General features: G+C 53.0%; 10 protein-coding genes across 10 annotated transcripts; 3 read left to right on the top strand and 7 right to left on the bottom strand.

Annotated features, from left to right (window-relative positions):
* Window positions 1-129: 129 nt before the first annotated feature.
* On the top strand, window positions 130-960 carry J4E88_006045 (uncharacterized protein; the record flags this gene model as incomplete). Its single annotated transcript, XM_049399676.1, has 2 exons — window positions 130-292; window positions 344-960. The coding sequence occupies 2 exons, from the start codon at window positions 130-132 to the stop codon at window positions 958-960; spliced, it is 780 nt and encodes a 259-aa protein (XP_049254689.1).
* Window positions 961-1,095: 135 nt separating this feature from the next.
* Window positions 1,096-1,814, top strand: J4E88_006044 (uncharacterized protein; the record flags this gene model as incomplete). The annotated part of the gene is made up of 2 exons (XM_049399675.1): window positions 1,096-1,101; window positions 1,179-1,814. 2 exons carry the CDS (start codon window positions 1,096-1,098, stop codon window positions 1,812-1,814), a joined length of 642 nt encoding a protein of 213 aa, XP_049254688.1.
* Window positions 1,815-2,169: 355 nt separating this feature from the next.
* J4E88_006043 (uncharacterized protein) lies at window positions 2,170-3,405 on the bottom strand (the record flags this gene model as incomplete). Its single annotated transcript, XM_049399674.1, has 2 exons — window positions 2,170-2,661; window positions 2,740-3,405. The coding sequence occupies 2 exons, from the start codon at window positions 3,403-3,405 to the stop codon at window positions 2,170-2,172; spliced, it is 1,158 nt and encodes a 385-aa protein (XP_049254687.1).
* An 832-nt stretch (window positions 3,406-4,237) lies between these two features.
* Window positions 4,238-5,852, bottom strand: J4E88_006042 (uncharacterized protein; the record flags this gene model as incomplete). Its single annotated transcript, XM_049399673.1, has 2 exons — window positions 4,238-5,578; window positions 5,628-5,852. The coding sequence occupies 2 exons, from the start codon at window positions 5,850-5,852 to the stop codon at window positions 4,238-4,240; spliced, it is 1,566 nt and encodes a 521-aa protein (XP_049254686.1).
* A 2,255-nt stretch (window positions 5,853-8,107) lies between these two features.
* Window positions 8,108-8,644, bottom strand: J4E88_006041 (uncharacterized protein; the record flags this gene model as incomplete). Its single annotated transcript, XM_049399672.1, has 1 exon — window positions 8,108-8,644. The coding sequence occupies one exon, from the start codon at window positions 8,642-8,644 to the stop codon at window positions 8,108-8,110; it is 537 nt and encodes a 178-aa protein (XP_049254685.1).
* Window positions 8,645-9,015: 371 nt separating this feature from the next.
* On the bottom strand, window positions 9,016-10,550 carry RVB1 (RuvB ATP-dependent DNA helicase pontin; the record flags this gene model as incomplete). Its single annotated transcript, XM_049399671.1, has 4 exons — window positions 9,016-9,483; window positions 9,529-10,076; window positions 10,128-10,347; window positions 10,398-10,550. 4 exons carry the CDS (start codon window positions 10,548-10,550, stop codon window positions 9,016-9,018), a joined length of 1,389 nt encoding a protein of 462 aa, XP_049254684.1.
* A 1,258-nt stretch (window positions 10,551-11,808) lies between these two features.
* On the bottom strand, window positions 11,809-14,532 carry J4E88_006039 (uncharacterized protein; the record flags this gene model as incomplete). The annotated part of the gene is made up of 3 exons (XM_049399670.1): window positions 11,809-11,864; window positions 11,913-14,356; window positions 14,429-14,532. 3 exons carry the CDS (start codon window positions 14,530-14,532, stop codon window positions 11,809-11,811), a joined length of 2,604 nt encoding a protein of 867 aa, XP_049254683.1.
* Window positions 14,533-15,724: 1,192 nt separating this feature from the next.
* Window positions 15,725-17,040, top strand: J4E88_006038 (uncharacterized protein; the record flags this gene model as incomplete). Its single annotated transcript, XM_049399669.1, has 2 exons — window positions 15,725-16,450; window positions 16,504-17,040. The coding sequence occupies 2 exons, from the start codon at window positions 15,725-15,727 to the stop codon at window positions 17,038-17,040; spliced, it is 1,263 nt and encodes a 420-aa protein (XP_049254682.1).
* Window positions 17,041-21,707: 4,667 nt separating this feature from the next.
* J4E88_006037 (uncharacterized protein) lies at window positions 21,708-22,156 on the bottom strand (the record flags this gene model as incomplete). Its single annotated transcript, XM_049399668.1, has 2 exons — window positions 21,708-21,990; window positions 22,047-22,156. 2 exons carry the CDS (start codon window positions 22,154-22,156, stop codon window positions 21,708-21,710), a joined length of 393 nt encoding a protein of 130 aa, XP_049254681.1.
* A 1,280-nt stretch (window positions 22,157-23,436) lies between these two features.
* On the bottom strand, window positions 23,437-25,854 carry J4E88_006036 (uncharacterized protein; the record flags this gene model as incomplete). Its single annotated transcript, XM_049399667.1, has 2 exons — window positions 23,437-25,496; window positions 25,638-25,854. The coding sequence occupies 2 exons, from the start codon at window positions 25,852-25,854 to the stop codon at window positions 23,437-23,439; spliced, it is 2,277 nt and encodes a 758-aa protein (XP_049254680.1).
* Between the last annotated feature and the right edge of the window lie 159 nt (window positions 25,855-26,013).

The raw sequence follows: 26,013 nt of genomic DNA, 5'->3' as shown, positions 1-26,013 counted from the left end.
CGATCGATCAGGCCCCCCAGCTTTTCAGGCGCCCCTAAAGCCCTGCGATCCTACATACCTAGGTAGCCTGCGCGCGTCTCACGCTTATTCTCTGCCAACGATCGCTCGCGCAACACAGGACAAGCAAGTATGGCAACACAAGAAGAGAGCCAGGTTAAAGGATGTAAAGAATTCTTGCAGAAGTTTGAAAGATGGGCAGATCCGACCTGGGGCTTCTTCGTTTACGGCACCTATACGCGCCCACAAGGCCAGGAAGTCTCAAACGAAGATACAGATAAGGAAGACAGAGCAGGTCAGTGGAAAAGAATGCAGCCTATCGAGTGCAAGTATTCATGAACAATAGATGCGACCGATGATGATGCGCACTTCCATGCAGTGGTCCGCAAGGTCTACGCCCACGCAACAGATAACCTGCGTTACAGCAACCCCGCGCCGTACAACCAAAAGATGATAGACATCTTACGTCTCGATGCTGCTGCTTATATGCCTGGCGCGTCGCTTGACGTTGTCTGCAGGCATTTCCGCCAACATTATGCTCAAAAGGTCTTCCCGGAGACAATGGGTGAACCTGGGCCTCCCGCAATACAGGACGACATTCCCGACGAGGAGAAACTCGGTCCAAAGTGGGCCTGGTGTATAGTCATCGATGATGAGGCGCTTGAGAGTCTGGCGAACGGCCCCGAACCCATAGGAGATGCGCCGCCAGAAGGCGTAAGTTCTCTTAAACTGGCATACAATGCCAAGGAGGCGTTTGTAAAATTGCTAGATGGGATGAAGACGACGATGGAGGGGCCTGAAGTGATCGCTGCAGGTGGTCGTCCAGGTGGTGAAGGACCTCAAACAGTGTGGAATGGATGGCTCAAGTTCTCGCCTGTGGATCTTATGGGTGTCTGGATTCAGGCGGAGAGCAACGGTATCATTGATCAGTTTCACGGAGAGGATAAACTCTTTGACTGGTAGTCATCGAGGGTGATGTGCTGCATATGCGATGACAGTTTGGGTACATACACTTGGCACTCCAATCGATCAAATCAGATCCTCTAGGCAACCATCCTTCGTTAAAAAGTAGCCGATATATCCGAACTCACCTACATCATGTTGGTAGAGTCATGTGAAAACTAACACAACACTCACGATGGCGCACCAGATATCACTGACTCCGGTAGGAGATAATTCAGCTAGCGCGTATCGGTGGCGATGCTGACTTTTCGAAGGGTTACAAACTGCACTCAGATGTAACAACGCTGACACGCCCTTACACCTTCCTCGTAGCCGTTACACCGAAATCATCGACCATCATGAGATACGGGGCGCCTTCAAGCCCCAGCATACAGCTGCATACACAGCTCACTCCTGCTCAAATTCAACTCATCCAGTCCCACGAGGACTTCGGCGAAGTACGCATCCCAGTCAGCGAGCTTGATCTCGCAAACTTCCTTCGCAGCCAGATCGAACTCCTGGCTTCATCGCAAGACGCACCGACGGTATCGAAGCTGATCGCCCGATTACTAGATGCAAATGTTGGCGATGATGACCATGGTAGCGGTAATGGTGGCCACAGCGTTGTAGCCCATATCCTAAGCTTCACAGTTCTCGGTGATCAAAGTGGGGAGCTGGTTCCAGAGGGCCGCATGTTACTGTGGAAGTGGGATAAACCTCAAAGCCAGTACCGGAAGACAGGCTCCTGGGGCCATAGTTTGACAAAAGTCCTGGTCGATGCCGAGTGGAACACTGGTAAAGATGTCACGCTATACGTGAAGGCTGTTGAAGAGGAAGAGTATGAGAGGGTGTTGAAAGGCGAGACGAAGACATAAGCGGCGTCCACTTGAGATGAGAACGGGTAGCGTAAGGTGTCTTGATGTGGAACACCTGGATGTTAAGACAGGAAGAAGGGGCGACCGTGCTTTTTCGAGACAGCTCATTGTGGAAGGCGCTATCCTTGATTAGTGTTAGGCTCATTACGCGTCGAAGGAACGTTCCTTCCGTCACTCATCTTCAATTCAGAAGTGAACGTCAAAACTATGCATACAACACTAATACAAGCGTTGTCTATGAGCCTTTAATCAAGAAGGACCTCATATGTACATCCGAAACCATCTAAGCGTGTTCAAAAACGTAAACAAAAGCACATCCCTCGTCATCTCTCCAAACCAGACGCAAATACCCACCTCACGAACCACTACTACGCTTCCGCAGCAGCGGCATCGACGGCATCTTCGTCAACCGTCTAACCTTCGCCAACGCGTTCGGACTTGGGCTCAGGCTCGCCGTCGGTGTCTTATCCTTCATCGCGTTCTTGGACTCCGCAAGGACCTCACCTGTACCAGACTTGTGTGGCACGAGGAAAGAGTCGAACGTCGTCGCTGGGTTAGCGCGGAAGAGTACTTCTTGGTTCAGAGGGCTGCGTACATGGTTCGAAGAGCTAGACGATGACGGGCCTGATGGGCTTGCTAGAGGCGAGATATGACGTGTGTTGTATGTGCTTGTGCGAGAGCTGGACGGCTGGTAGAAGTAGTCTCCGCTACTAGCTGCACGAGCGTGTGAGTAGCGACGGTTGCGTGGCTCTTCGTACTCCTCAGGTTGTGCAGTTGGTGTTGACCGAGGCAGCGGAGGTGGCAGCATAGAAGAGCGAAAGTCGTATGTCGGAGAAGACTGCCAAAACTGTGTGCGAACATGTTCTTCTTCCTTCGTATTGTCAGTTGTTTTCCTGATTCGAGGTATGTGCAATTTATTACGCACCTTCTCCTTCGTCTTGGCTACAGTGCACTGGCTTTGCTGCATCTCGTGGTCAATCTCCGCGAGCGCGAACATCTTCTCTTCCAAGGGCATGGCCTGGGGTATCAAGCCCCTGCGATCCCCATGGTGAGTGAAAAGGCGCTCGTCCGACCATTCTTGGAGGTTGTGGTTCTTCTCGCCTTGTGCGAGCGCTGTCAGGTCCTCTACAGACAGGGCTTGAGCGTAGTAGCGTGGTTTTGGCGCGGGTTGCTCCCATGAGTAGAGCGACATAGAGTCGACTGAGTGACGACGCGCGCTTGACTCTGTAAGGTGGTATCGAGGTTGCGGGGTGGTGCTTGTAGAGCGATTAGTCGCGTTGCTAGTCACGAGAGGCGTCAAGAAGTCGGTGTCGAGTGGACCAAAGTGCTCCTGCAAGGAAGAAGTGAAAACAGGTACTGCCACTGGTTGTTCAAACGGCTCACTCAAATTTGCAGCGACATTGTACGAAGTAGAGTCCTCTGTGCACCCTGGGACTGTGTGGTTCAAAGGCTCCCGCGGGATCGCATCAAAAGAGAAATCAGAAGCCGCATCAGAGTCGTCCACTACGCGCGGCCAGATTTCATCGCCAATTTCATCGTCACATGCCTTCATCTTCCCTTTCGCAGACGCTGTAGGCGGTGGGTAGTCCATGAGCGCGGTTCACACTCGTTTCGAGACTTGCAAGGTGAATAGAAGATATTTATATATTGCAAAAGCTCTTCCAAAATGGGTACGTGTGATGGGTTGGAGATGCGTGCAATATTGAGCTCTCAATGATGAAGACGCCTTTCTTGGAGCAAAAGATACCTGCTTTTATGCGCGTGGGCAAAAGTCAGTGTGAAAACCCATCGTCTGTACGATGCGCTCCTAGGGTATAGAAGCCTCCATCATTCACAATGAATGATACCTTGATGAGTGAACAGAGCAAGACGCCCAGAGAGCCTTGTACGAGGCACCGGCCCGTCATTCACTGCCATCCCCGAAGCTCCTCTGATCTCATGCTGGGCCTTCTGCCTTCGCTTCTTCTTCATGCATCTTTCTCTTCTCTTCCTCGGGTGTTCACTGCCTCCTCGCGGATGTGTAACTAGCTGTCATACAGCTCACTTCCGGCATTTGCCTTCTCTTCGTGCGATGCGTCAGCCGTGGGAGTATCGACATGGCTTCCGAATGACATCATGTGCCAGATGTCTCAGTTGTGCGTCGCCATTTGGCGTACGAATGTTTGTTATTTTGCGTCCCATTATCCATCGCATTGTTCATATGCAAGCCCAGTAGAAAAGGCTAAAGACCATGGTAGCGGCGCCCATGTATGCGGATGAAAGAGGCGTGTGCCGAGTTCCGAGAGAGGTGGGGTCGAATACGGGTCTACGGTCGTCGTTAGCTCACGTTCCTGACTTGGCGTAACTTCTAGATAAGGCAAGAATATCATCGGTACGCAATCTGCCGGTATATGACAGGCCACTTGGTTAGAGAGGGTGTAGACTTACTGCTTCAGGTGCAGACCCATGTCGTCGATGGCATCGCACTTTTGCCACTCAGTCTCGGGAATAGCTTCCATGGCCACTTCATTCTTATCATTGAAGCTTAATCGCTGCCCTTCGCTCGCGCCAAATGAGTGCCAGTCCGGGCTCTGTAGCTCTGAACCTTTGGAGACTAGATACTCAGCAGCGTGGGTGTTTGGGTCATAACTTCGTATGAATGATGCCCAGTACGCCTGGACAAAGACACCAGCCGCTGAAGTGGCATTGTTCCAGATTGGCAGGAGCTCCCCAACGTGCGATGCGGTTCCAACGTTCCATCTGTACTGCCAAGTCGGGTTTGTGTTATTGAGGGCGTACGTATCAGTAATGTTGAGACTGGGGCAGTTGTAGCGGATATAACCATAGACATCGGCGGTTAATGATCTCCAGCGAGCGTCGCCAGTGGTTCCAATGTTCCCATCCCAGAGCTGACGAATCGTGTCCCATTTAATACCGGGGTATTGATCAACTAGAAAGTCTTGAGCTCGAGGTTGAGACATGATACTCTTGGCCACAAAGTTGATCCCGTCGTTTGTGGCGGTACCGAAAATAGTAGGCACGTTGACGAAATGACCGGCCTTCAGTTCATTGAAGGTGAAGTCTTTGATGAAATCGTAGTCCAATGTCGGGTTCCAGAAGTAAAGCGGTGGGTTCTTGCCGCCTGGAAAAGGCTTCAGCAGAGTACGCACAGCATCCTGAAAGATGACCGCATCCAAGCTGGCCATACAGTTGAGATCGGCGCATCCAGTTTGGTGTAGTAGCTCATCATACTGCCATTGGCTATTGTCCACGTCTCGCATGGACGGAAAGGCTGGAGATTCAGCAGCAGCAGCGTGGAAGAGGCCATCATCTCGGCCACCGTATGCGGTAAGTTGGAAGACCACTGAACCCCCACCAGCACTTGCGCCTCCAATGGTAACGTGCCCCGGATCGCCTCCGAACTGCTGAATGTGCTTCTGAACCCATTCGAGTGCCTTCCTCTGATCTTTCAGTCCATTGTTCAAGCTCAGGCTCTGGTTTGCAACAATTTCTTTGCTAGCCAGAAATCCATAAGGCCCTACTCGATAGTTGAAGTTGACCACAACCATGCCGTCGTCGCCGGCATCAATCAAGTCTGCACCGTTGTAATTGGCATTGCCGTTCATGTTGAAGCCGCCGCCTTGGATGAAGACGTAAACTGGCAACATACTTTTGTTGGTAGCTCTCTCTGGTGCAAAGACGTTGACGAACAGGCAGTCTTCCGAGTGTTTCCCCCCAAACTCGGCTGTCAGACTGCTCTTGGTGCCGATACATAGGGGTCCAAACTAAACTGCTGTTAGCGTGGTGTCTACAAACCGTGAAAACGCTCTGTACCTTTGTAGCGTCAACAACATTGCGCTCATCTTCGGGATCTTGAGGTGCAGCGAATCGAAGTCCATCTGAACGGATTGGCCTGCGGGCATATCGCATTCCAGCCCATCGTATGACACCATTGCCGATATCTTTCCCACGGTATTGCGCGTATCCGAGGTCGATGGTCTCCTTCAATGCGAGGGCGTGCTGAAAGAAAAGCGCTGCACAAAGCAGCAAACGAAACATTGTCGACAGCTGTGTGAGAAAGCGAGGAAAGAAAGGCAGCCGCAAAGTATCTTGACAATCTGTATCGTGTTCGGCCGCGCTGCCCCTGGTTGTCGCCGAAGGGTCGTTCCGATACGAGCTATGCTATAGTGCGGCAGGGCTATGGTAGATCGGTGTTCTAGGGGAACGAGATAGAAAAACAAAGGGAACTTGACAATTGCATCATAGTTTCATAGCGGGAACTGGCGTGCGAAGGTACACTATTTCCGAGGCGTTAGCATTCACGGGTGGCGTCTGTTGGCACTGTGTGAGTACATACCGTGCGAACAATCAGTGACATTAGCATCGTGCTGCTAGCAAACGTAAGCTCGAGGGCTGAGTCGGTGGTAGGACAACTCAGGTCCACGTCACAGAAGGGCGGACTCCGCGGGCATAAAAGAGCCCGGGCGACTTTGTTGTTGGTCTGACCTAGGTACCTATCGCTGCATTGCTCAACACGTACCGCCGCCAGCCACAGCATCAAGCCAGGGTAATTCGAAATCCAGACCATTTGCATGCATGAGGATGCGACAGACACCGTGACTGGGTAGCCCTAGGCCTATGGAAGTGGATAGTGCTGACCAGGGTGATTTACCGACAGGTCGTAGCGCGCGCTGACGGTGTAATTACACCGAGACCATTGCTGCACGACTTCAGGGCTGTGTTTCGTTGGACGACTGAGGCCCGCGGAACTCAATCCGGATTGAGGACAGCGATAGGGGCAGTTGGGAAGATGCAGCATGATGGCTAGCGCTGGACGGGACGGCAGATGAGGATTGACGACAACAATGAGATCAGATCTACGATAGAAGAGCGGCTGGCGGGCGGCCAGCGTTGATGATCAGAAAGCCATGTGGGACCTGCAGCTAAATCCATGATGCGAAAGCTTGATCACTCCAAGGATGATAAGCGACATCCTTGCCGGCTTCCCCCCAAATGGCAGGATCGGCCCTGCCAACGCCCGTCGAGCACGGCTGAAACCTGGGCACAGGAATGAAACCACCATGGCCTTGCACAACACACCCGCCCTCAAGAAATTTTGTGGAAACATTCATGTTCTACAATCCAAGGTTTTCGCTCATTGCTTGGCCTCATCATAGCACGCAATGATGCTGCGCAAGCTCATGTGGAAGACTTGGCTTCATCGCGATGTCCGAATGGCGTTCAAAAGCCACGTCGAGACGTGCTTGGCTGATCCTATTGCAACTTTTGTGAATGCCTAGGTACGCCCCGCTGCATCGTCAGCTGTCATCTCAAGTGTACTGTGTGTTGTTCAAGCACTCGCCCGGCTGGAAACCTGCTAATCCTAAACACATGGTGCTCCTCAGGGACTAAGTGCGTCATTAGGGTTCATTCCAACGGTCGTGCATCAATAAATTTCATCCACGGTTCAGCCACAGTGAACCAAGCAGCAACTCTTCAATTTCGGAAACCGAAAGTCTACCGAGCACGGATGAACCCCGCATCGAAGCACCAGAGCGTTGTTAGATTCGGTGATCCGGGGGAGTGCACTGCCGCGGAACTCCAAGCTATCCGAACGCCATGCAAGCCACTGAACCAGACTTCTAGAACTTCCACCACTCTTAAGCCTCACCATGTATACCTCAGCATTCTACAACAGCACATAAAGGACGTTCCGCACATGTTCCGCAGTTGCAAGATGCGGAAGTCGGAGCTTACTTAAGGATGCCGTACGAGGCAGCGGTAATCTACCTGAGTATGCTGTGCTTCCGATATCGCTTCTTAAATGTACGAACCGCGAATTGTATGCAGTGTAGTTGATCTCAAATGCATTTGGAATGGTGTCTCTCTTATGATGGCATTGCTACTGTCCAACGCGCTTGCCCTCTTCTAGTACAATCGACACTTCTTGTGGGTTATCATATTTCGAAAGATACTCGAATGCATCTTTCGAAATAATATGCATTGGCACTCACTCAATCACTCCTGGGAGATATCCGCTCATTCACTACCACTCCATACAACGCGGAATTGTTTAGGGTAGGCGCAGGCACGAGCTCTCACATGTATGCATTTCAAAATGCGTTACATCTGGAAGGCAACTAGTTATATGTGTCATCTCATCGGTCTTCGCATATATTTCCATCTCCCTACAATGGCATGAACACAATCGAACGTCTTGTTCACCCTCCCCAGGATATACATATCCACATCATCCATACTCCTTCCACTCAATCCCCTCGACTCCCCCGTTCACTTCTTCTCTCCGCACCCCCTCAAAAATCAGTAACCCTCCCATTATAACTCCAATCCCCCGTCTTCCCCGTACTCCCCCACCTAAGCGGTTCATTCTTCGGTCCGCCCACCTCCCCCGTCTTAGGATTGACATCGCCCTCAAACTCCGGCGGCGCCCCTCTCCTCATATTAGGATGGAACTCCTCTCCCTTCTTAATCTGCTTGCCATTCTCAAATCTAATCTCCGGTCCTTCACTACTAGCACTATCAGGCGACTGGTTTATCTGGGGTCGGGATGACGAGGCAGGAGACGCGGGTGTAGGAGACGAGTCCGGCGACTGGTTGATGCGCATGCGGATGTTGGGGGTGGAGGTGGGTGTTTCGATGTCCTTTGGGGTGCTGAAGGCGCCGGTGCTTTGCTTTTGGAGCTTTTCGAAGATTTCTTGGTCTTCTTTTGGGAGGCGTGGTGGTGCTGGGCCCGAGCCAAAAGGTGCTTGCGCATGTCGAGTGGAGATGCTGAAGGTGCGGCGGGAGAGCTGGCGCGGGAGGCGGGTGATGGTGCGCATTGTGGCGGCCATGGTGGAAGATTGCACGGGTAGTCAATCTATTGTGAGCTATGTGGGCTGTATGAGGTATGTAGCGTGTGGAGCGAAAGTTGTTTGTGAGTCGATGGCGAAGACGACTTTCTTGACTGTCGATCTGGGCCGCGGTTCGTACGGAGCCAATCGGAGCCTTGTAGTGGCAACGGAGGTCACATTTTCGTAGATCGTGGACATGCATCACAGTCTCGTACAAATCTGAAAGTACAGTTCCGACTTATTATCGTGATATCGAAAGAACCCAGTACATGTTGCGTGTAACTTTTAAGAAAGCCATCGTCCCTGGGTGAAAACGCCCACCATTCTCTGCATCCAAACGCCAGGCTATCGTACAAACTGCAGCACAACCTCTACGAAATGTATCCATTCGTCTCGCCCAGTGCTCGCGCACTCCTTCCTGCGTCCAAGAACAGGCTTTGACATTCCTCCACATCGTCCACCTCGATTTGCTTGTTCTCCCGGCCATTGACCTCTGCCAGTACACTTGCGGGTGCGAGAAGTTGCAGCGCGTATCGCAGACTGATCTTCTCACCAAGAGCGCTGACCTTCTCCTTCGCAGGCGCAGAGATGTTGAGCTTCTCGGTTGTGACGCGCGTGGAAATAATCGACTTAATCTCTGCGGGTCCGTATGGGTGTGTAGGGATGATGAGCAGGCGCGCGAGGAGATCGGTCGGGATACCGTGCGCTGAAGGAGGAAGGTTCTCTCCGCCACGGATATGTGTGTTGCCGCGGTTCGATGCGAGGATGACAAGAGGTGACAGAGGGGATTCCAAAGCGCGGTTCAGGAATGTGAATGCCTCGAGATCGAGCATGTGAACCTGCGCGTGTTAGTCGGGCCCATAAATCAAGGAGTGATGTCTTACCTCGTCGATGAAGAGCACACCGGGTACTAGGTCTGCGATGCCCTGGTCGATATACCTATTGACGACCTTGTTGATCTCCAACCGTAACTTCTCGGTAATCTCAGTCTTCTTAGGCTTCATCAACTGTCCCATCATGCTCATGATGTCCTGTCCACCTTGCGGCCGCGCGTTGGCGACATCTAGGTCGTGCAGGGTAACATCCTGAACAATCTCCTTCTTCTTGTGCACATCGCCCTTGGGTATTGGGACGTACTCCTCCGCCTCGAGGTCAAACTCAGTCGCGTAAGCGTCCGATCGTCCGACGCGCTTTACGGCTCCCGTGTTGGCTTCGATGTAGATGACATCGCCCAGACGGACGCGCTCCTTTTGTATGGCCTCGTATATGGATGGGTCGAGTCGCAGCTTCTTTGTGCCCTTGGCAGACTTGAGGTTGATGAGGAGGTGCGAAATGGTGCGGCCATAGCCTCCGAGCGGGTTTTCGGCTTCTTCAGGCGTAAGCTCTGTCACTTCACCTTCGTAGACCTCCTTGGTTTCCTTCACGCGAAGACCTGTTCAATGTATCAGTACAGTCCGTGTCCATGGATCAAGTGAATGCGCACCTATCGCTCTCCTGAAGTTCTCCATGAGCGCTTCGGTCTTCTTGACCTCCGCAGAGTAGATCTCGCTGCCAACAATCGGACAGAATGGGACCTTGGTACCCAGCTCCTGGCTCACAGCCAACGCCAATGCGGTTTTGCCGGTTCCGGGGCCACCTGCGAGCAGCACGGCTCTGCCTGACATCTTCTTCGCTTTGACGAGGTCGACGACTAGACCACATGCCTGCGCTTGTTAGTACCCAGGCTGAACGAGAGTGCGCAGGGTTCGTGTACCTCTCGTGCTGCAGCTTGGCCGACGAAGCCGCCAGCTGAGGGAGTAGCGCGTCCATCGCTTGATAGACCTAGTCCTTTGATATGGGAATGCGCCGCGGTTCTGGATGAGCGATCGTGCGTGCTCTTGACTTCGCTGACTGGCACAGTCGTCATTTTCGTGTCGCAAGCGCTCAATTCTACGGAACGGCAAAGATTCGCAATCAGAGTGTCGACGGCAGTCGCGTGGGAAGGGTGGTGATGGTATGTACAGCTGGGCGCGCGTTGTTTGGGGTGTCTTGAGCTCGAAGTTTTGGGAGGGATGGCAGTTCGCGAAAGGCACAGCTTAGCGCGTCGACCGCAGCACCGGCGCTCTATGTCAGTCACCCGCTGGAATCCCCACCCTCCGCCTCCACTCACAGCAGCAGGGCATTCACACTCCCGGGCTTGTCTCAGGGTCGCCCGCCATACTGCCTACGTTCTTACTATCGCCCCAGCCTCTGCACTGCACACTACCGTTCACCAGCATTTTCGCCCATCGCGCCTTCCTCTATGGCGTCGCTGTCTATTCCCGTCACACGACGTCGCAGTCAGGGTCACTGCCTGAGCGAGGCGCCCAACACAGCGTACAGTATCTGATCTCCCTCTTACAGCGTCCGAGCCTGACAGTGCTACAGTCCATCGTCCTCAGAAGCATACCTAGCCATGTGCGCGCCCTGAGTACCGCCATCACCATGGTCACCCCTCGGAACTTCCCTCCCCCGAACATCCAGTGGCCGCTCCTTCACCCTGAGGGAACACGGGCTACCTTGAAAACACACATGGATATGCGAAAGAACCATACAGGCGAAGCGACACACGATAGCGGTTATCCCTTTCGGCCAGCTCCACAACTGCGCCGCATCCACTGGCATCCACTGGCATCCACTCTCGAGGCCTGCCGAGCCAAGACCACAAGCACCGTGGAACATCACACGCCGAGGCACAGCGCACATTTGGCAATATTATCTGGATTTTGTTCTGGGCTGCCTACCCGAGCAGCATACTCATACAGCAAAAGGATACTCGCATGTCCTCCATTTTCAGTCGAACCTCCACGCCAAGTGCCACTTGGGGCTTACAGCCCATGCCTTTGACCAAAGGGACCTAAAAAGACAAACCTCGTCACTCGTAATCCGTTGTCGGCATTGGTACCATGATCATGGCACCTCTAGGGTGTGGTCGGTGTGCAAGAGAATACTATACAATCGATGTGGGTTGTTGTGTATGGGTTTGGTGGTGAGTTGACGCCCTCCGACTTGAGCAAGCACTGACATTGCCTCAGTTCTCCCTGCCATCAGACGCCCACGTTCCATCATGTCAAGAAGAAGAAGAGATTGGACCAATCATCGAATCAGGGCGTCACACGAGAACAGCAGGGCTTATTGACGGAAGATCACTCCTCCTCGCTCTCGGAGCCGCTATCGTCATCATCGCTGGATGCATCATGCACTGCAGAGGTTAGTGGGTGATTGAAACGTGCACGTACTGACGACTCACCAGGTGGAGACTGGCTGGATCCCGACGCACCGCCTTGGAACGACTGCAGCTTCTCCTGGATCTTGCGCATGTTGTCTTCTTGCTCGCTCTTGCCCATGGGCTTGTTCTTCTTCGGTCGGGCCGCCGCCTGCTTCGAGACCTGCCTCGGCGGTTCAAAGTCATCATCGACCACGGCACCTCCCTTAGAGCTACGCAGAGACTTGATAAACCTCAACAACTCGCGGAGAGTATCATCGTTGATCTCGTCCATATCGAGCTCCATCTCGTCATCGTTCACGGTAGCAAGGTGCGGGCAGCCGTTTCTGATTATCTGGACCGCCTTACGCATATCGAGATCGCCGAGCGTACTGATACCCTCTGAAATCTCCTGCTTCTGGGCGAAACTCAGAGGCGCAGGAGCCTTTGCCTTCTTGACCGGAGCAGTCTTGATGGGCTTGGCAGGAGGTGGCACCGCAAGGGGAAGACTCTTCCTCTTTGCTGGTGGCGCCACAGCCTTCTTCTTCTTGCCAGGCAACTTGGGGGAAGTACGCTTGCCACCCGTCTGTTGTTGCAGAAGTTGTTGCGCTGTGGCGTTTAGTTGAGCAATCTGCTGTTGGATTGCAAGGAACTGCGCCTGAGCAGGGTCTATCTCCTCCTCCTCTTCGTCTTCCTCATCTTCCTCGTCGGAATAGAGGTCGCTTGGCGAGTGTTCAGGAGCAGGCGCATGCTGAGCAAGCCAGTCCGCCTTCTCCTTCCACAAGCTCTCGAAGAGATCTTCCATCTTGTGTCCCATCTGGTTGACAGCATCACCTTCAGGATTAAACTTGTAGCAGTTGTGGAAAACCAATTGCGCGTCCGCGTAGAAGTCCTTGGCACTCTGGTAGACACCGTTCTTCAGGTTCTTCTCGATCGTTCCAAAGTCCATCGGCTTCTTGATGATCTTGAGATAGGACGGGATGTTGAGTGCCACGGGATCTACGGGAGCGATGAATGGGTAAGTGACCGCACTGTACTTTGGCTTCATGAGCTCGGTAAGGACAGACTCGCAGAACTTGAGTTCTTGTTGGAACTTCTTCCGCCTCGGCTTTGCGTTGGTGTACGGCAAATCCTTCGACGGCCTGTGAATCTCTCGCTTTGGCCTACCGTCAGTGGTGGACGAATCACGTCGAATCAGTGGAGTACCGTCCTGCTGAAGAGGCCAGGCAGCCTGAGGCGAAGTCGCAGCCGGAGTAGCGACAGCAGGAGACTTGACGTTGGGCGGCGCAACGCGAGACTCACGTCGAGCCTTTTGCGAAGTGCTCACTGATGGCTTCTTGGCCTTTGCTGGCTTTGGAGGCTCTTCCGCAGCAGCGCCTCGGGGCATCTTACCCATGCCTTTCAAGAAGTAGGCGCGAAGGTTGTAACCTGCTTGCGTTACAGGATGCTCCTTGTTGTTGAAAAGCTCGCTGTTCGTGATCATCTGATCGAGATCTGCCATGAAATCCCTTACGTAAGTGTACTTTTTGTCCTTCAGCTTGTGCTCCATAGTCGTCAAGTCCATTGGGTTCTTGACAATGTCGGGATAAGTCGGGATATTGAGGGCTACAGGGTCAACAGGATCCTTGAACGCTAATGAAACCTTGATCTTCTTCGTGTTCCTTATCCGCTCAAGAAGAAACCTGTTCTGTGCATCCGTCATCGGAGTGGTGGGCCACTCTTCCCAATCAACAGCCTTGTGGACGCCAGATGCTTCTTGCGCAGAGTCGGATGTCGGGCCCGGGGTACCTCCATTTACGCTGGCCTGTTCTGCCTGATTCGGCAACTCCGGCAGCTTGAAGTCGGCTTGGGCCTCCTCTTCAGTCTTGGTGCGCTTCGCGTCGGGAATGTCGTCATCGTCATCCTCGCGGGGGCGCACCTTGCCAGAGGACGGGGCATCCTCCATTTCCCGGTCTACGATCGCCGGTGATTGAGCGGCAACGGATTGGGGTGCAGTGGCCGCATCGCCATCGGTCTTGATCGTGAGGTCGTGCATTGGCTTGGTAGGCGCTCCGGAGGACTCTGAGGGTTTCGACTCTTCAGGCGCATCAGCGGTGGTGTCCATACTATCTTCGGTCGGGCCTTCGTCTTTGTCGGCTAACTGGGTTTCGGGCACTTCCTGAGTGCTAGCGCCTGTTGCCTGGGTGGCTGAAGAGAGCTCCTCTGCAGTCGCTGGCTCATCGCGTACGTCTGAAGTCGGCGCCTCGACAGCGTTCGCTACCGTGGCACCAACATCCGAGTCGCCGAACAGCGAATTATTATCCTGGTTCTCAGGTAGGTATTGTGCGACACCATCGATTCCGGCGGATACGTTGGTGGTGGGCTCAACTGCAGGCGCTGACTCGTCCATGTCTACGTGATTTCCGTTGGTAGTGGGCTTTGATTGCGCGGTTGTATCGTCGATGGTGGTGGTCTTGGAGTCGGGTTCGTCGAAGAGTACATCGTGAACACTACTAGGTATTAGTAGGTTGCGCGAGGTGAGAGAGGAGGGGCGAATGAAGGTGAAGGGAAGAGCGACTTACCCGTTTGCCTCGGTATCCACTGCCATTGCGTCTGCCGGCGCAAAAGCGCTCGCCTTAAGGTCCAGGGAGGATTTGTCGACAGTAGGTGATGTCATTACTGCCATGGGGCCATGAAAGTCAAAGACGGGTTTGCGCGCGGCTGACAGAGTATATGGTGTGTTTGATGTTGTTGCTAATCTTGGATCGTTAGCGACTTCCGCTTTAGGCACACGCGACTGCGCAAGTATACGCGTGTTAATGACGGACACGGCAGTGAGGGAGGGATGGGCGCGTTTGCGGTAAAGGTGGGGTCGCAAAGTGAGGCTAGCGTCGGTGCAGTGACGCGAGGGATGAGGAGGGGCAGCTGCGGACTATATGTTGCAGAGGCTGAAACGCACGTGACTACGTACCAGACGGTGGCGGCGGCGAGGTAGCAGGGCGGCGACGGCAGTCGGTGATGAGTCAGACTTTATAGCGCCGACGCGTTTGTTGTGGTGGGCCAAGCGCGTAGAGGAAGAGGCAATAACGGCGTGGTGCAGCTGTGCGCCCTCTCAAGATGTGCGACAACAACACAAACGTTGGTGATGTGGTGCACGGATGGTGACGGCGGCTTGGGAGCGCAGACGGCGGGCGGTGAGGGCTAGTGTGCAGCGGATGCGGATGCAGACAGACGGGGATGGATGCGCGTATTAATTATGTCGGGTGAAGTGGGTGCAGCCGCCTAGACTTGGGACGCGATATACTGGGCCTTGGGCGGGTGATGAGGTGTGGCGGGGGAGTGCGAGTAAGGTTGGGTGATCGGGAGCAGGCGCGTATTGATTGGAGGCAGATCAGGAAAATGGACTCAAGAACGTCGAAGACAGACGCGAGAGGAGAGGCATTGGGGTTAAGTAGCCCGGCCCTTCCATCTCCGAGCCAAGCCTCAGAGCAGCCCCTGAAGTGCACTAGCCTCGAAGGGAACGTGTCCTTGCCGACTTCTTGACTATGCGCGTCCGCAACGCCGCGTCTGGACATTGTTTACCTGTTCTGTTGCATTCTTGAGATGCACTTGGACTATCACGCTTCCTTGCCGATGAATCTGCTGTTGCAACGGGCGCCGTGAACGCGTCGCCGCGAGCTTGACAGCTCTACGCCATGATCCCTGTCCGCAAGGCCCGTGCGTGCAGAGGTGGGTAATTCGCTCTTCCCAAATTTTTTGCGACCACTCGCATCTTGCGCATTGCTTCAGGCTGCAACATTACAGCCTTGTACAAACTTCCGGTGAAGCCTTCGACACGCGCCGCCTGCGATATATCGACACAACCGGTGTTCACGAAAATGCCCGCCGCCGTAGCAACCCCGAAGAATCGCGACCGCCGGCCTGCGAAAAAACCCAAGTTGGCGCAATCGCCTGCGACAGTCCGCCAAAATGGTCTCAAAGCTTTAGTAAATGGAAATGCAGCCAAGCCCACAGCGAAGATAAACGGTGTCAAGAATGCGCAGGCAGACCGAGTCGACGACGCCACTGCTGTTGTGGAAGGACCTGCCGATGCGCACATGGTGGACGCGGACGTCATAGAGATCAGCAGCGCCGAGGAAGAGAGCGATGACGACTCGGACAGCGCGCAAGAAGATCCCACACAGACCAATGCTGAGAACGACGCTGCTGCGGATGACGAGAATGGCGCGGAACCGGAGGAGCTCACATTCGGGGACCGATTACGCGCAGAAGGCCCTGAGCCTGTCCAAGAGTCGCGAATTATAAGCGTCGAAGACGCCTTCGACCCCAACCCGGAGCGCGCAGTAACTGCGACAAAGAACCGCACACTTGCACCACCGAATGCAAACTCTCTCGGCACCGTTCTCACTCAAGCCCTGCGCACCAACGACAAGGAGCTCCTCGATTCATGTCTTCAGGTGGTCGATGTAGAGTCGGTCTACGCTACCGTCGAACGGTTGCCATCGCCGTTGGTTGGAACACTACTGCAGAGATTGGCTGAGAGGCTACACCGAAGTCCCGGTCGAGCAGGCATGTTGATGGCCTGGGTACAATGGAGTCTTGCCGTAAGCAGCCCGCCTCCGAATGGAAAAAGCATCGACTAACACTTACCTGATAGGCCCACGGAGGATACCTCGCTTCCCAGCCCCAAATCGTCAAGCAACTCACCGCACTGAACAAAGTTTTGAAGGAACGCTCGAGCGGGCTGATGCCGCTCATGTCATTGAAGGGTCGTCTGGATATGCTACAAGCTCAGCTTGACCTCAGGAAACGGAACCAAGCCGCCAACGACGATGCGGACGAAGCACTGGTATACGTCGAGGGACAGGACGATTACGTCTCTGATGACGAGTCGATTGAGGGAGCCACTGCAACCCCGAAGCGATCGCGCCCCGAGATGGAGGAGGACGATGAAAGCTCGTCGGACGATATGGGCCTGAACATGGAGATGGATGACGTCTCCGACGAGGGTAGTGAAGGTTCTGACGAGGACCTCATCGACGATGAGGCAGAAGAGACGGATGATGACGAGGGCGGAGACATGTCAGAGCCTATGAGCGATGACTTGGACGACGGTGAATCGGAGAGCGGAGACGAATCGAAACCGGAGCGACGATCAACAGCTGCTCGGGCTGGACTCAAAAGCCGGCGCTGAGTGTTGAAGAGGAAGTTCGTAATTCTTGTACAGTCTACGACGGCCCGCGAACCACACTACTTGGCGCGTCCGATCATCCAAAATTGGGATTCACGCATAGGCGTTCATCTCTGGTGGCGTTAATACCTTACTTACGGCAATCTACACGAGGTTTAGATTTCTTCTACGTACCGCATCCCGGGAGTATCCCACACATGACCAATGGAAGATTATTACAGCTAATCAGGCTGTTTGTCGGTCTGAGACATGTCTTTCCCCTGTGGTCAGTTGGGAATATTCATAGTCTAATCTCATCTAGTCTGCACAATGTATTGCCATCTCAACACACAACGTTTTCATCGCCGATTGCATGACAGCACTCTTGTTTTTTCACAGTCCAAATGCCGATCCGATATACCAAGAACACGCGTACACACGCCAAAGTCTTCAGATCCAACGACCAATCGTCTGAGCCAGGACGACATCAACACCTCACACGCAGGCCAACCGAGGAACCCTATACTCATTTCCATTCTACCCATCCACAGTCCAAACTCCGGTCGGACAAAGTTCATGCTACTATATTAGATCGTAACGGCAATTCTATAAATCGCGACAGCCCTTTTCCAATCCTACGCCGCACAGCTTCAGGGCGTCTCTTCCAGTTTGGTACTTCGACAGTCCACGGACGTGTTAGTAACACATATTAGAGCTCTCCCCAGTATATCTTATCAACACGAACAACATAACAACGAGTGCATAGGTACGACGTAACGGAACTGACTTCACTATACCGAAATATCAACAGAGAGAAGAAAAGCGGACCATGGATCGCATTGCTAAAGCCCAGCGCCAATACGAAATTTACAAGAAAGAAGCATGCGACGTCCGCCATGTGACTTCTTGTCACAATCTCAATGCCCACTATAAGCGCGATGGAGGCGAGGACTTAGGGCATTATTGTAAGATAGACGAGTCTAAGCGGTACGATTTGAACGACTATCGTCGGACTGACCGTCTAGTACTCAGCGGTCTGAAACACACAAAGTTGAGGAAGGATCCTGATCTGCGGGAGTGGCTTATTCCAGCTACTTCCTCGGACAGCTCATCGGAGGGGACGGATGAGGACAACATGACTGACATGTCAGATGAGGATATCTGGTCGCAGGCCGGAAAGGATGAAGGAGAAGAAGGCTCCAAATGAGGATATTTGGGAGTGAGACGCTGACCTCTGGTATTGTTTGAAGAGAACATTTTCTTTCTGTTCTCGCACCCCTCTACGCTGCATTTTCTCTACCACAGTCTTGTTTCTCCATGTTAATCGCGACGATCTTGATTGCTCATCAATCCTCCTTCGACCACCATCTAGCATGTATTCGATATTTCACCATTCTTCCTCCATCAAACATGTACCTTTACAGTGCTGTTGCCCAAACACATCGGCCCTGCCTTTTCTCCGCACTTTGAGAGGAAGTTTCCGGTGAGCTGCTCTCAACCGGATTGAGACATATCGCCTGTGACTAACATGCCATCTCACCCTTGGGGCTCGATGAGTGCCAGACAACGCAAGTATGAAATTGAGAGGATGGAAGCTTGCGACGTTCCACACAAATCGCGTGACAGAGATCTTCGGGCTACTTTCCGAGCAGACCAAAGTGAGAACGCCGCTGAGCCGACGGTGAATTCTGCTATATCTCCTGGGTCTGGCATTTCAAATGCACGATCGTCATCTCCTGCAACAATCCCTTCCGCGGCAGTCGGTCGGTCGTCTCGTCGTCACGGAATAGTCGGCATTGAGCAACTGTACGATAGGGAACATCTTCACCCAGCGCCTTTCCCGTCTCCAAGGTATACCAAGCCAGCACCAACAGACAGGTTTTCTAAGCACATCGTCGCCTGCCCACCATTCTCGACAAAAGAACAGTGGGAGGAAATCCGTGCAGAAGTTCCGATGAGATTCGCAAATGCTGAAACGCTACCGCCAGCTCCAACGTCTGTTCCTCCAACAGCTCTCGTACAACAAGAGACACTTAGCATCTCACACGAAGCCCTGATAGATGAGGCTCCTGAGATCAATCGCAGCAATCGAAGTTCCTATAGCTCACACGTTCAGTCAATACAAATGCGTCGCAGCCAGGTTTACCAACATGAGTATAGGCAAGGTTCCACTCGAACTGACTCTGTTACCGACTCCGACAACGGCGAAGCGCACAAGAGACGAGAGCGCAAGTACACCGTAGTCAACCAAACTACCAGCACACGCTCTGTTCTAAGCGACTGCGACACAGATACAGAAAGCCCTACCACAGAGTCACCCGATAGACCAGCACCTGGTCACATTGCTCTTGGACAAAGCGATGGACCACGCTCCGTTTTAAGCGATTGCATCACAGACACAGATAGCAATACTACGGAAAAGCGGAACAGGAGAGGAGCTATAAGTGTCGCCTTCGGGCGAAACGATCAGCCACGACTTGTTCTAAGCGATTGCGACACCGAGAGCAAAGCAGGTAGCGATACCACGGAAGTACCTGACAGATGGGGGCTAGAACATACCACTCCGTGGGAAATCAACACACCACGATCTCCTCCAGGCAATCACGCTACTGATGTAGCTACCACACGAGCGCTTAACTTGGGCAACAAGGTACCAATCAACAGCCGTCTTCTTCTCAAGAAAAGTTCCAAAGATCTCAGAAAGAGTACCCATCACTTGTCGACATGGAATGAGACCAAAATCCTACCTGAAATCACAGCATCAGGCCGGCATGGACTGCGCAAAGCCAAGTCGTGGTTTGCAGAGAAGATACAGGGTCGTAACGAGCCGCCTCTCAGTGCCGAAGAAGCAGCGAAGAAGGAGGAGGAAGCCAAGAAAGCGGCAGCAGCAAAAAAATGGGCTAAAGAACGGATGGCGTTTGAAAGAGCACAGGCTGCTATTGCACGAGCAACATTTGTTCTTGATGAAGCTGCTACCGATGCAGCGTTGAGGCAAATGGGTCCTGGAGCGATCCCTGGGTGCTGCGACCCGGAGTGTAAACTTGCTTGCTGCCGGAAGGGGAAATGATGGTGAGCGGGGGGGTATCTCGATGTTGGGTTAGTTATTTACGTACGTCTGGAGCAGATATGGTCTTCCCGAAAGCCGGAAAGAATGACTATCTAGTCGAAGTGTTTATCTACACTGTTCCACGATATATAATCACCACTGTTCGCCCAGCTTACCATCATCACTTCTTTGTCCCCATACCAAATGTCATCACCGCTGTTATGTCTTTGTTCCGTCCACTCCCACACAGCCACAATGTCCTTGTCCACTAACCAGTGCATCTCCAACGCTCAGCCCTTTACTTCTGTGATAAGCCTACTATGAAAGCCTTCAGCGAGAATGCAAGTCTCGCTGTTCTGTTACGCAGCCCTCTTCGCCTACCGCTTCGCATCTCTCCGTTGGAACTCGATCACGAGAAGATCCACGACCACGTACATGACCCGCCGCATCCCTGCCCTCAAACCAGCGCGAAAGACGCGGATCATGCCCCGACGAAACCCCAATATGACAATCACCACGAATGCAGTCGTCAAGCAAACGTTCCTGCTGAGCCCAACACCTACAACAACAACCTTCCACGCGAGTGGTAATACTCTCCCTGTATTCCCCGGCGCTCAAACATTCCTCCTCAGCCCGACGGTAACGCTTAGTCCAACATCTTTCCGTACTGACTCGCCTGTGCTGCCACCTTCCCCACCATCTCCTGCACTCACTCTTTTTCACGCTAATCACGTTCTCCGTACTTCAAGGTCTACGGAGGATCTGCCTGCGTATCCAATACCTCGCACTTGCTACAATTGTAGTATCAGCTCTCTTGATTTGTCCGATAGTTCATCTGGTGGTGTGAACATATCTGGTGTACGGGTAGCTGGAGATGAAGGCTGGGGGTCACAGACTACGCGGATGAGCGATATTCTGCCTGATGACTTGGACCTTTATGGTGAAGATGAACAAGAAGAGAAAGAAGAAGAAAGCTTAGATGCGAGACCAATGAGTATTGCGCTTACTGATGCGGCTCAAGATGCTGTCCGTGAACAAGATGAGAAGATTCAACACGTGGATAGAACGGAGCAGACAGGACGGTCAGCGGCTGAAGTAGAGCGGGAGACGAAAGCCCTGGAATTGGGACCAGAGGTTCAGGGTTCGTTGCCGGTTATTGGGGAGGGCGATTACCCTTACTATCCGCTGCCCTCGCCTCGTCCACAGCCAAGGGTAAAGAGAGATGTTCAGTGGGTGGTTCCATTGAAGGGCGGAGGTGTAGCGAAGAGGAGTAGCAGTGACAGCGCTGGTTGCGGTAACCCTATCAGAATTCTTCTGAGAAGACTCTTCCGGAGAAGGGGGTAAAGTAGTGATTTCTAGTCAGTCAATAGATGTGCCAGACATAAACTCCATGAGAACGTCTCCTCCATTGCGATCTCCTTACTGTCAGCGAAAACTCTTCACTCTGTCACTAGAGATATCTATCACGAATCACCAGAACATCACCAACAGCAGAGCCATATTCATAAAAAGCCACAACCGGGCTCAAACATCAATTCAAAAAGGTACTAAGGAAAGAACGCAACCCTTTGGGTATCGCAACAGCAGCAATCTCTCTTCCATCCCCTTCTCCATCCATCTCAAACCACCACGCCTATTACTCAATCTACAAGAAGAAAGCAGCAACGGCACCGACACCGGCGAGCGCACCACCGACCTTGAGGCCGGAAGCGGCACCAGTGAACTCAGAGGGAGGAGGACCGGTCATGCTGCCAGTGGGGGCGGCAGTGCCGGTAGGCATGGCGTATCCGGTGCCGACGGAGGACGCATCGGGGACCATGGGGACGCCGGTGCCGCCCATGACGGGGGCGGAGGAGGGGGCCATGGGGGCGGTGGTGGGGTAGTAGGCGGAGCTCATGGAGGGAGCGACGGGGGTGTGCTGCATAGTCCTGGGCATGTTCATTAGTACGAAAGTCGATAATGAATGGAAAGAGGAAAAACGTACTCGGTGACAGTGACAGTGACGGCAGCAGAGCAGGACTCCTCAGCAGCGGGAGCACCGTACTGAGCAGCAGCAACAGCGACGAGGGAAGCGGCGACGACGGAGAAACGCATCTTGAATGTTGATAGAAGTTGGGAGAAGGTAAATTGGGTATAAGGCGTTAGGAGACGTAAAGTCGAGTCGTTGAGTGATTGGTGGTAGTAAAGACTGTGTGAGTTTGACTTGGCTTGCAAGAAAAAAATGAGTGGCTAATAGAACACTAGGTACTATAGATTATGTTTGGATCGTAGGATGATGAGAGAAGAAGAGTAGTAGGAGGGATATGAGGCGGTCCAATGGGTCTTATACAGCCCTCTTATTAGTAGTCATATGACAGGTGATGGGGTGGGTGGAGGACGCGCCAGCCTTGCCCATCGATCGACTGAGTTGGTTCATTTCCTCGCGGGCGGTGGTCTAGATTGGTTGGGTCATCCTTGCATGTCAGGTGTGGCGAGCATGCTGGATTGCTCACAGGTTGGGGTGGGCGATAGCGGAAATTGTGTTTGTTGATCGACGGTTGGTAGGTGCGCGGCATGAGGTTTGCAAAAGCCTTGCCATTGCCGCGATGAATGTGGGGGAGTGTTGCGCGTCATGCTGGGCTTTTTGTGTTTCGCGCGCCTCGTTACGATTGTTCAGACTGCTTTTGCTGTTACAAAGGCGTTGAGTTCTATTTCCATCGCTGCACGCGACATCTCGAGGACGAGTTGTTTCGAAACATCCCTAATCACAGCTTCCAACCAAAAATGCGGCCTGCATATTAAGGTCATTTTGATAGGAACGGCTCAATATTAGCACGCGGCGCCTTCCACCGTTCTGAGACGCCGGTGGGCGGACCCCTGACGCTAGCCGTGATGGGGCTAGGCTATCACCTCGATCATGAATGCTCCCGTCGACGAGGAAATGTACCTGTCGATCTTGCTGCTCATCCTCGCCCATCGCTGCTTTTGTGTTTGATGAGAGCGCGCGAACTGCGGATAGGGGTCTGCAGACGTCATACCGCAAGCAAGTCAGCAATACGATGCGATTGTACACTTTTCGCTCAGTGAACATGATGTGAGGAAGTTCGTATTCGCTAATCTAGTGACGAGCAGAAATCCGGGGTATCTCGTGTTGCTCTAGAGTCGTTAGTGATGCCGCGTTGCCGGCGACTGCAATACTGACCCCATATTACACACCTCCAACGCCAAACATGCCTTCAGGCCCACCAAGAAAAAAACCAAACAGGCCAACAGCCTACATTGACATGCAGACCTACAGGATAGGTGACTTGGCGTCGATGTAGGCTCTAGACCTGTTCAGTTTTTTCCCTTGTATGAGATGCCCTCTCCGAAATTGATATATGCCAAATCAAGCCTTACTTCACCCTGCCCATGATCGGATCCGGAGGCGCATCCTCTGCTATAGGTTCTGCGGCCTTTGCTTTAACCGCGTTCAACATGCCCCGGTCAAAGTCATCCCTTGTTCTCAAAACAGCTTCCACCCATGTAATACTAACATCCCGATAAGCATTCTTGAACTCCACATACGCAAACTGCACCTGCGACTTGTCGCATTCCAGCAGCTTAAGGAACTGTTGCACAGCGCGCCATCGGTCCTTGATATCGCGACCTTGCTCACCAAACGACATAAACCAGTCGAACGCCGTGTAAAGGTCGTCTTTCATCTTGTCTGCAAACTGATCCGTCCTCTTGAACTTGGCACCCTTGTTGCGCACAGCCCCGAGATATTGAACCAGCAGCTCGTCAGCGAGAGAATCGATGATAAGATCCTGTAGCGAGCGGTGGATCCTAGGGAGAAACTCATCCACGTAGTCTTTAAACGTTGTGATGATCGATGCCATATCCTGCCTCGAGTACCACTCGACGGTGAAGAATTTGGAAAGCACAGGTTTAAGATCGACCATGAAGATGAGCTCGCTAAAGACTTGTATGCAGTGCGATGAAATGTCAATATAGCCGTTCTTGGCCTCGTCCACATTCTTGGCCAGCTTGTCGATCATGTAATCCTGGGAGACGATAGGCGTGACTTCACGCTCAAAGACGCTTAGGAAGGAGGCTTGACCACTGCCGTCAATGTCATCGTCAATGCAGATGATCTGGTCGTTTGCAAGAGCGATGAGCCACTCCTGCAAGACATATATATCATCTTCATCTTGCGCGGGAGTAGGTCCGAGGTATTTGGCCTTTTCTTCGTCGATCAGTTGCGTCCATATACGCTGGCGAGACAATAGGGCACGGAACATGGAGTCGACTACACCATCAGCAACGTCGGGACGCTGACTACTGGCAGCGACACCGATGTTCTGGCTAAAAAGCGTCCAGACGTCTCCAAGAGCCTTCGTTTGGAGGATGCCGTCAAAGTTGGTCTCATATGCAGTTTTGTCTTGCTGCACGAATCTCTGCCGGTCCTGTGTATTGATGCGTTCCATGTATTGATCCACAGCCTGGATGATGACGGAGCGGTAGGTCCGTATCAGCTCGGGACTGCGGTTGTCGATGACATGTGGCTGTAGTTGCTCTTCTGAGTACCCAAGCTTCTGCATCTTGACGTAGTACTTGTCCACCCAATTGATGACAGCCAGCAAGTATTGCGGCCCAAGAGCTTCATCATCGGCAAACTCCATGAGGAAGTCGTGCATCTGCTTGTGGTAGATGTTGGTGTATGTGTCAAAGATCTTCCACTTCTTGGGCATGAGCTCGACCATACCCAGCTTGACTGTGTTCAGGTTGTTGAAGTACCACTTGAAGTACTTTTCGACCTTCTCGGGGTCTTCCTGGAACTGTTCTCTCACTCCGTCCATCTCTGCCTTGCAAACATATTCGATGGAGGTAATGAACTTCTCCTTGTAGCCGCGAAGCTCCTTGGGCCCTTGTGTGATGGACTTGAAGCGAGAGGCGAGATCTCCGAACTCTCTCTGTGCATCTTGCAGCGCTTTGATCTTCTTGTCCGTCTTCTCTTCTTCCTCAATCACGACGGCCAAGCGGACCACCATGCCTACGTTGTCGGTCTGCACCAACTGTATGAGGTTTATGCACGCCTCGCCGATATGCCTGTCAAACCACTCTACGACGTCGTCCAAGCGCGCGAAGAGGTCCTGCACCGTAATACCGCTCTCGAGTGTGAGGTTATCGATGAGTTCGGTGGAAGTGTCGCTGTTCTTGATCTGGCCCATGGCTTCGTCGCGGATGTCTCGTAGTTGCGTCAGACCGTAGTGGACTTGTAGCAGGTTCGGCTGGTTCGCGGGGTCTTCGTCGTCCTGTGCCAGCAGGATCTCGAGGTTCTCCAGGCGCTCCTCAAAGGCCTCGATGTCATTGCGCATCTTCTCCACCGATTCGAAATTCTTGTGTGTTTGCGCAACCAGGTTGATGTGCGGGAAGTCCTGAATCATATTCTGGGCCTCGGCGCATAGCTTGTCTATCTTCATCATCTCCTATGAATCTGTTAGCACGAATAATAAGAGGTCTCAGAACCGCGTTGGCAAAGCATAGCAAGGGAGCTACATACTAGTAATAAGTTAGCAGGATATCTTGAGGACTATCCGTGGCAGCTACTTACCCTCCTTGATCAGGTTGACGGTGCGCTGACCCTCGGTGATGCTGCTCATACCCGACTGGGTCAACTCAAGCTGCTCTTTCAACCCATGGCGTAATTGTCCGTCTACAGCCGCCTTCTTGCGCATGAACTCTGCTTTCAGCGCAGGTATCTTGTCGAGGTCCTCTGGGTGTCGCAGCAGCTCCGCGAGCTTCACCGTGGCGGACTCGACGTCGCCCATGGTTCTAGACGTGCTGAACACCCTAGAGCCTACGTTGACGTTAGGTCACCCACTTTGAAGGTTCTTGTCTTGATGTAGTCTGCAAACCTGTTCAGTTTTTTTCGTGTCTCAGGTGCGCGCCCATGGTAGGGTGCAGATGAAAGTCGCGGACGGGGTAGG

This window comes from Alternaria novae-zelandiae (assembly GCF_023758075.1).
Source record: "Alternaria novae-zelandiae strain BMP 2774 chromosome Unknown scaffold_11, whole genome shotgun sequence".
In the NCBI taxonomy this organism is placed as follows: domain Eukaryota; kingdom Fungi; phylum Ascomycota; class Dothideomycetes; order Pleosporales; family Pleosporaceae; genus Alternaria; species Alternaria novae-zelandiae.
This window is presented reverse-complemented; position numbering and strand designations above follow the sequence as displayed.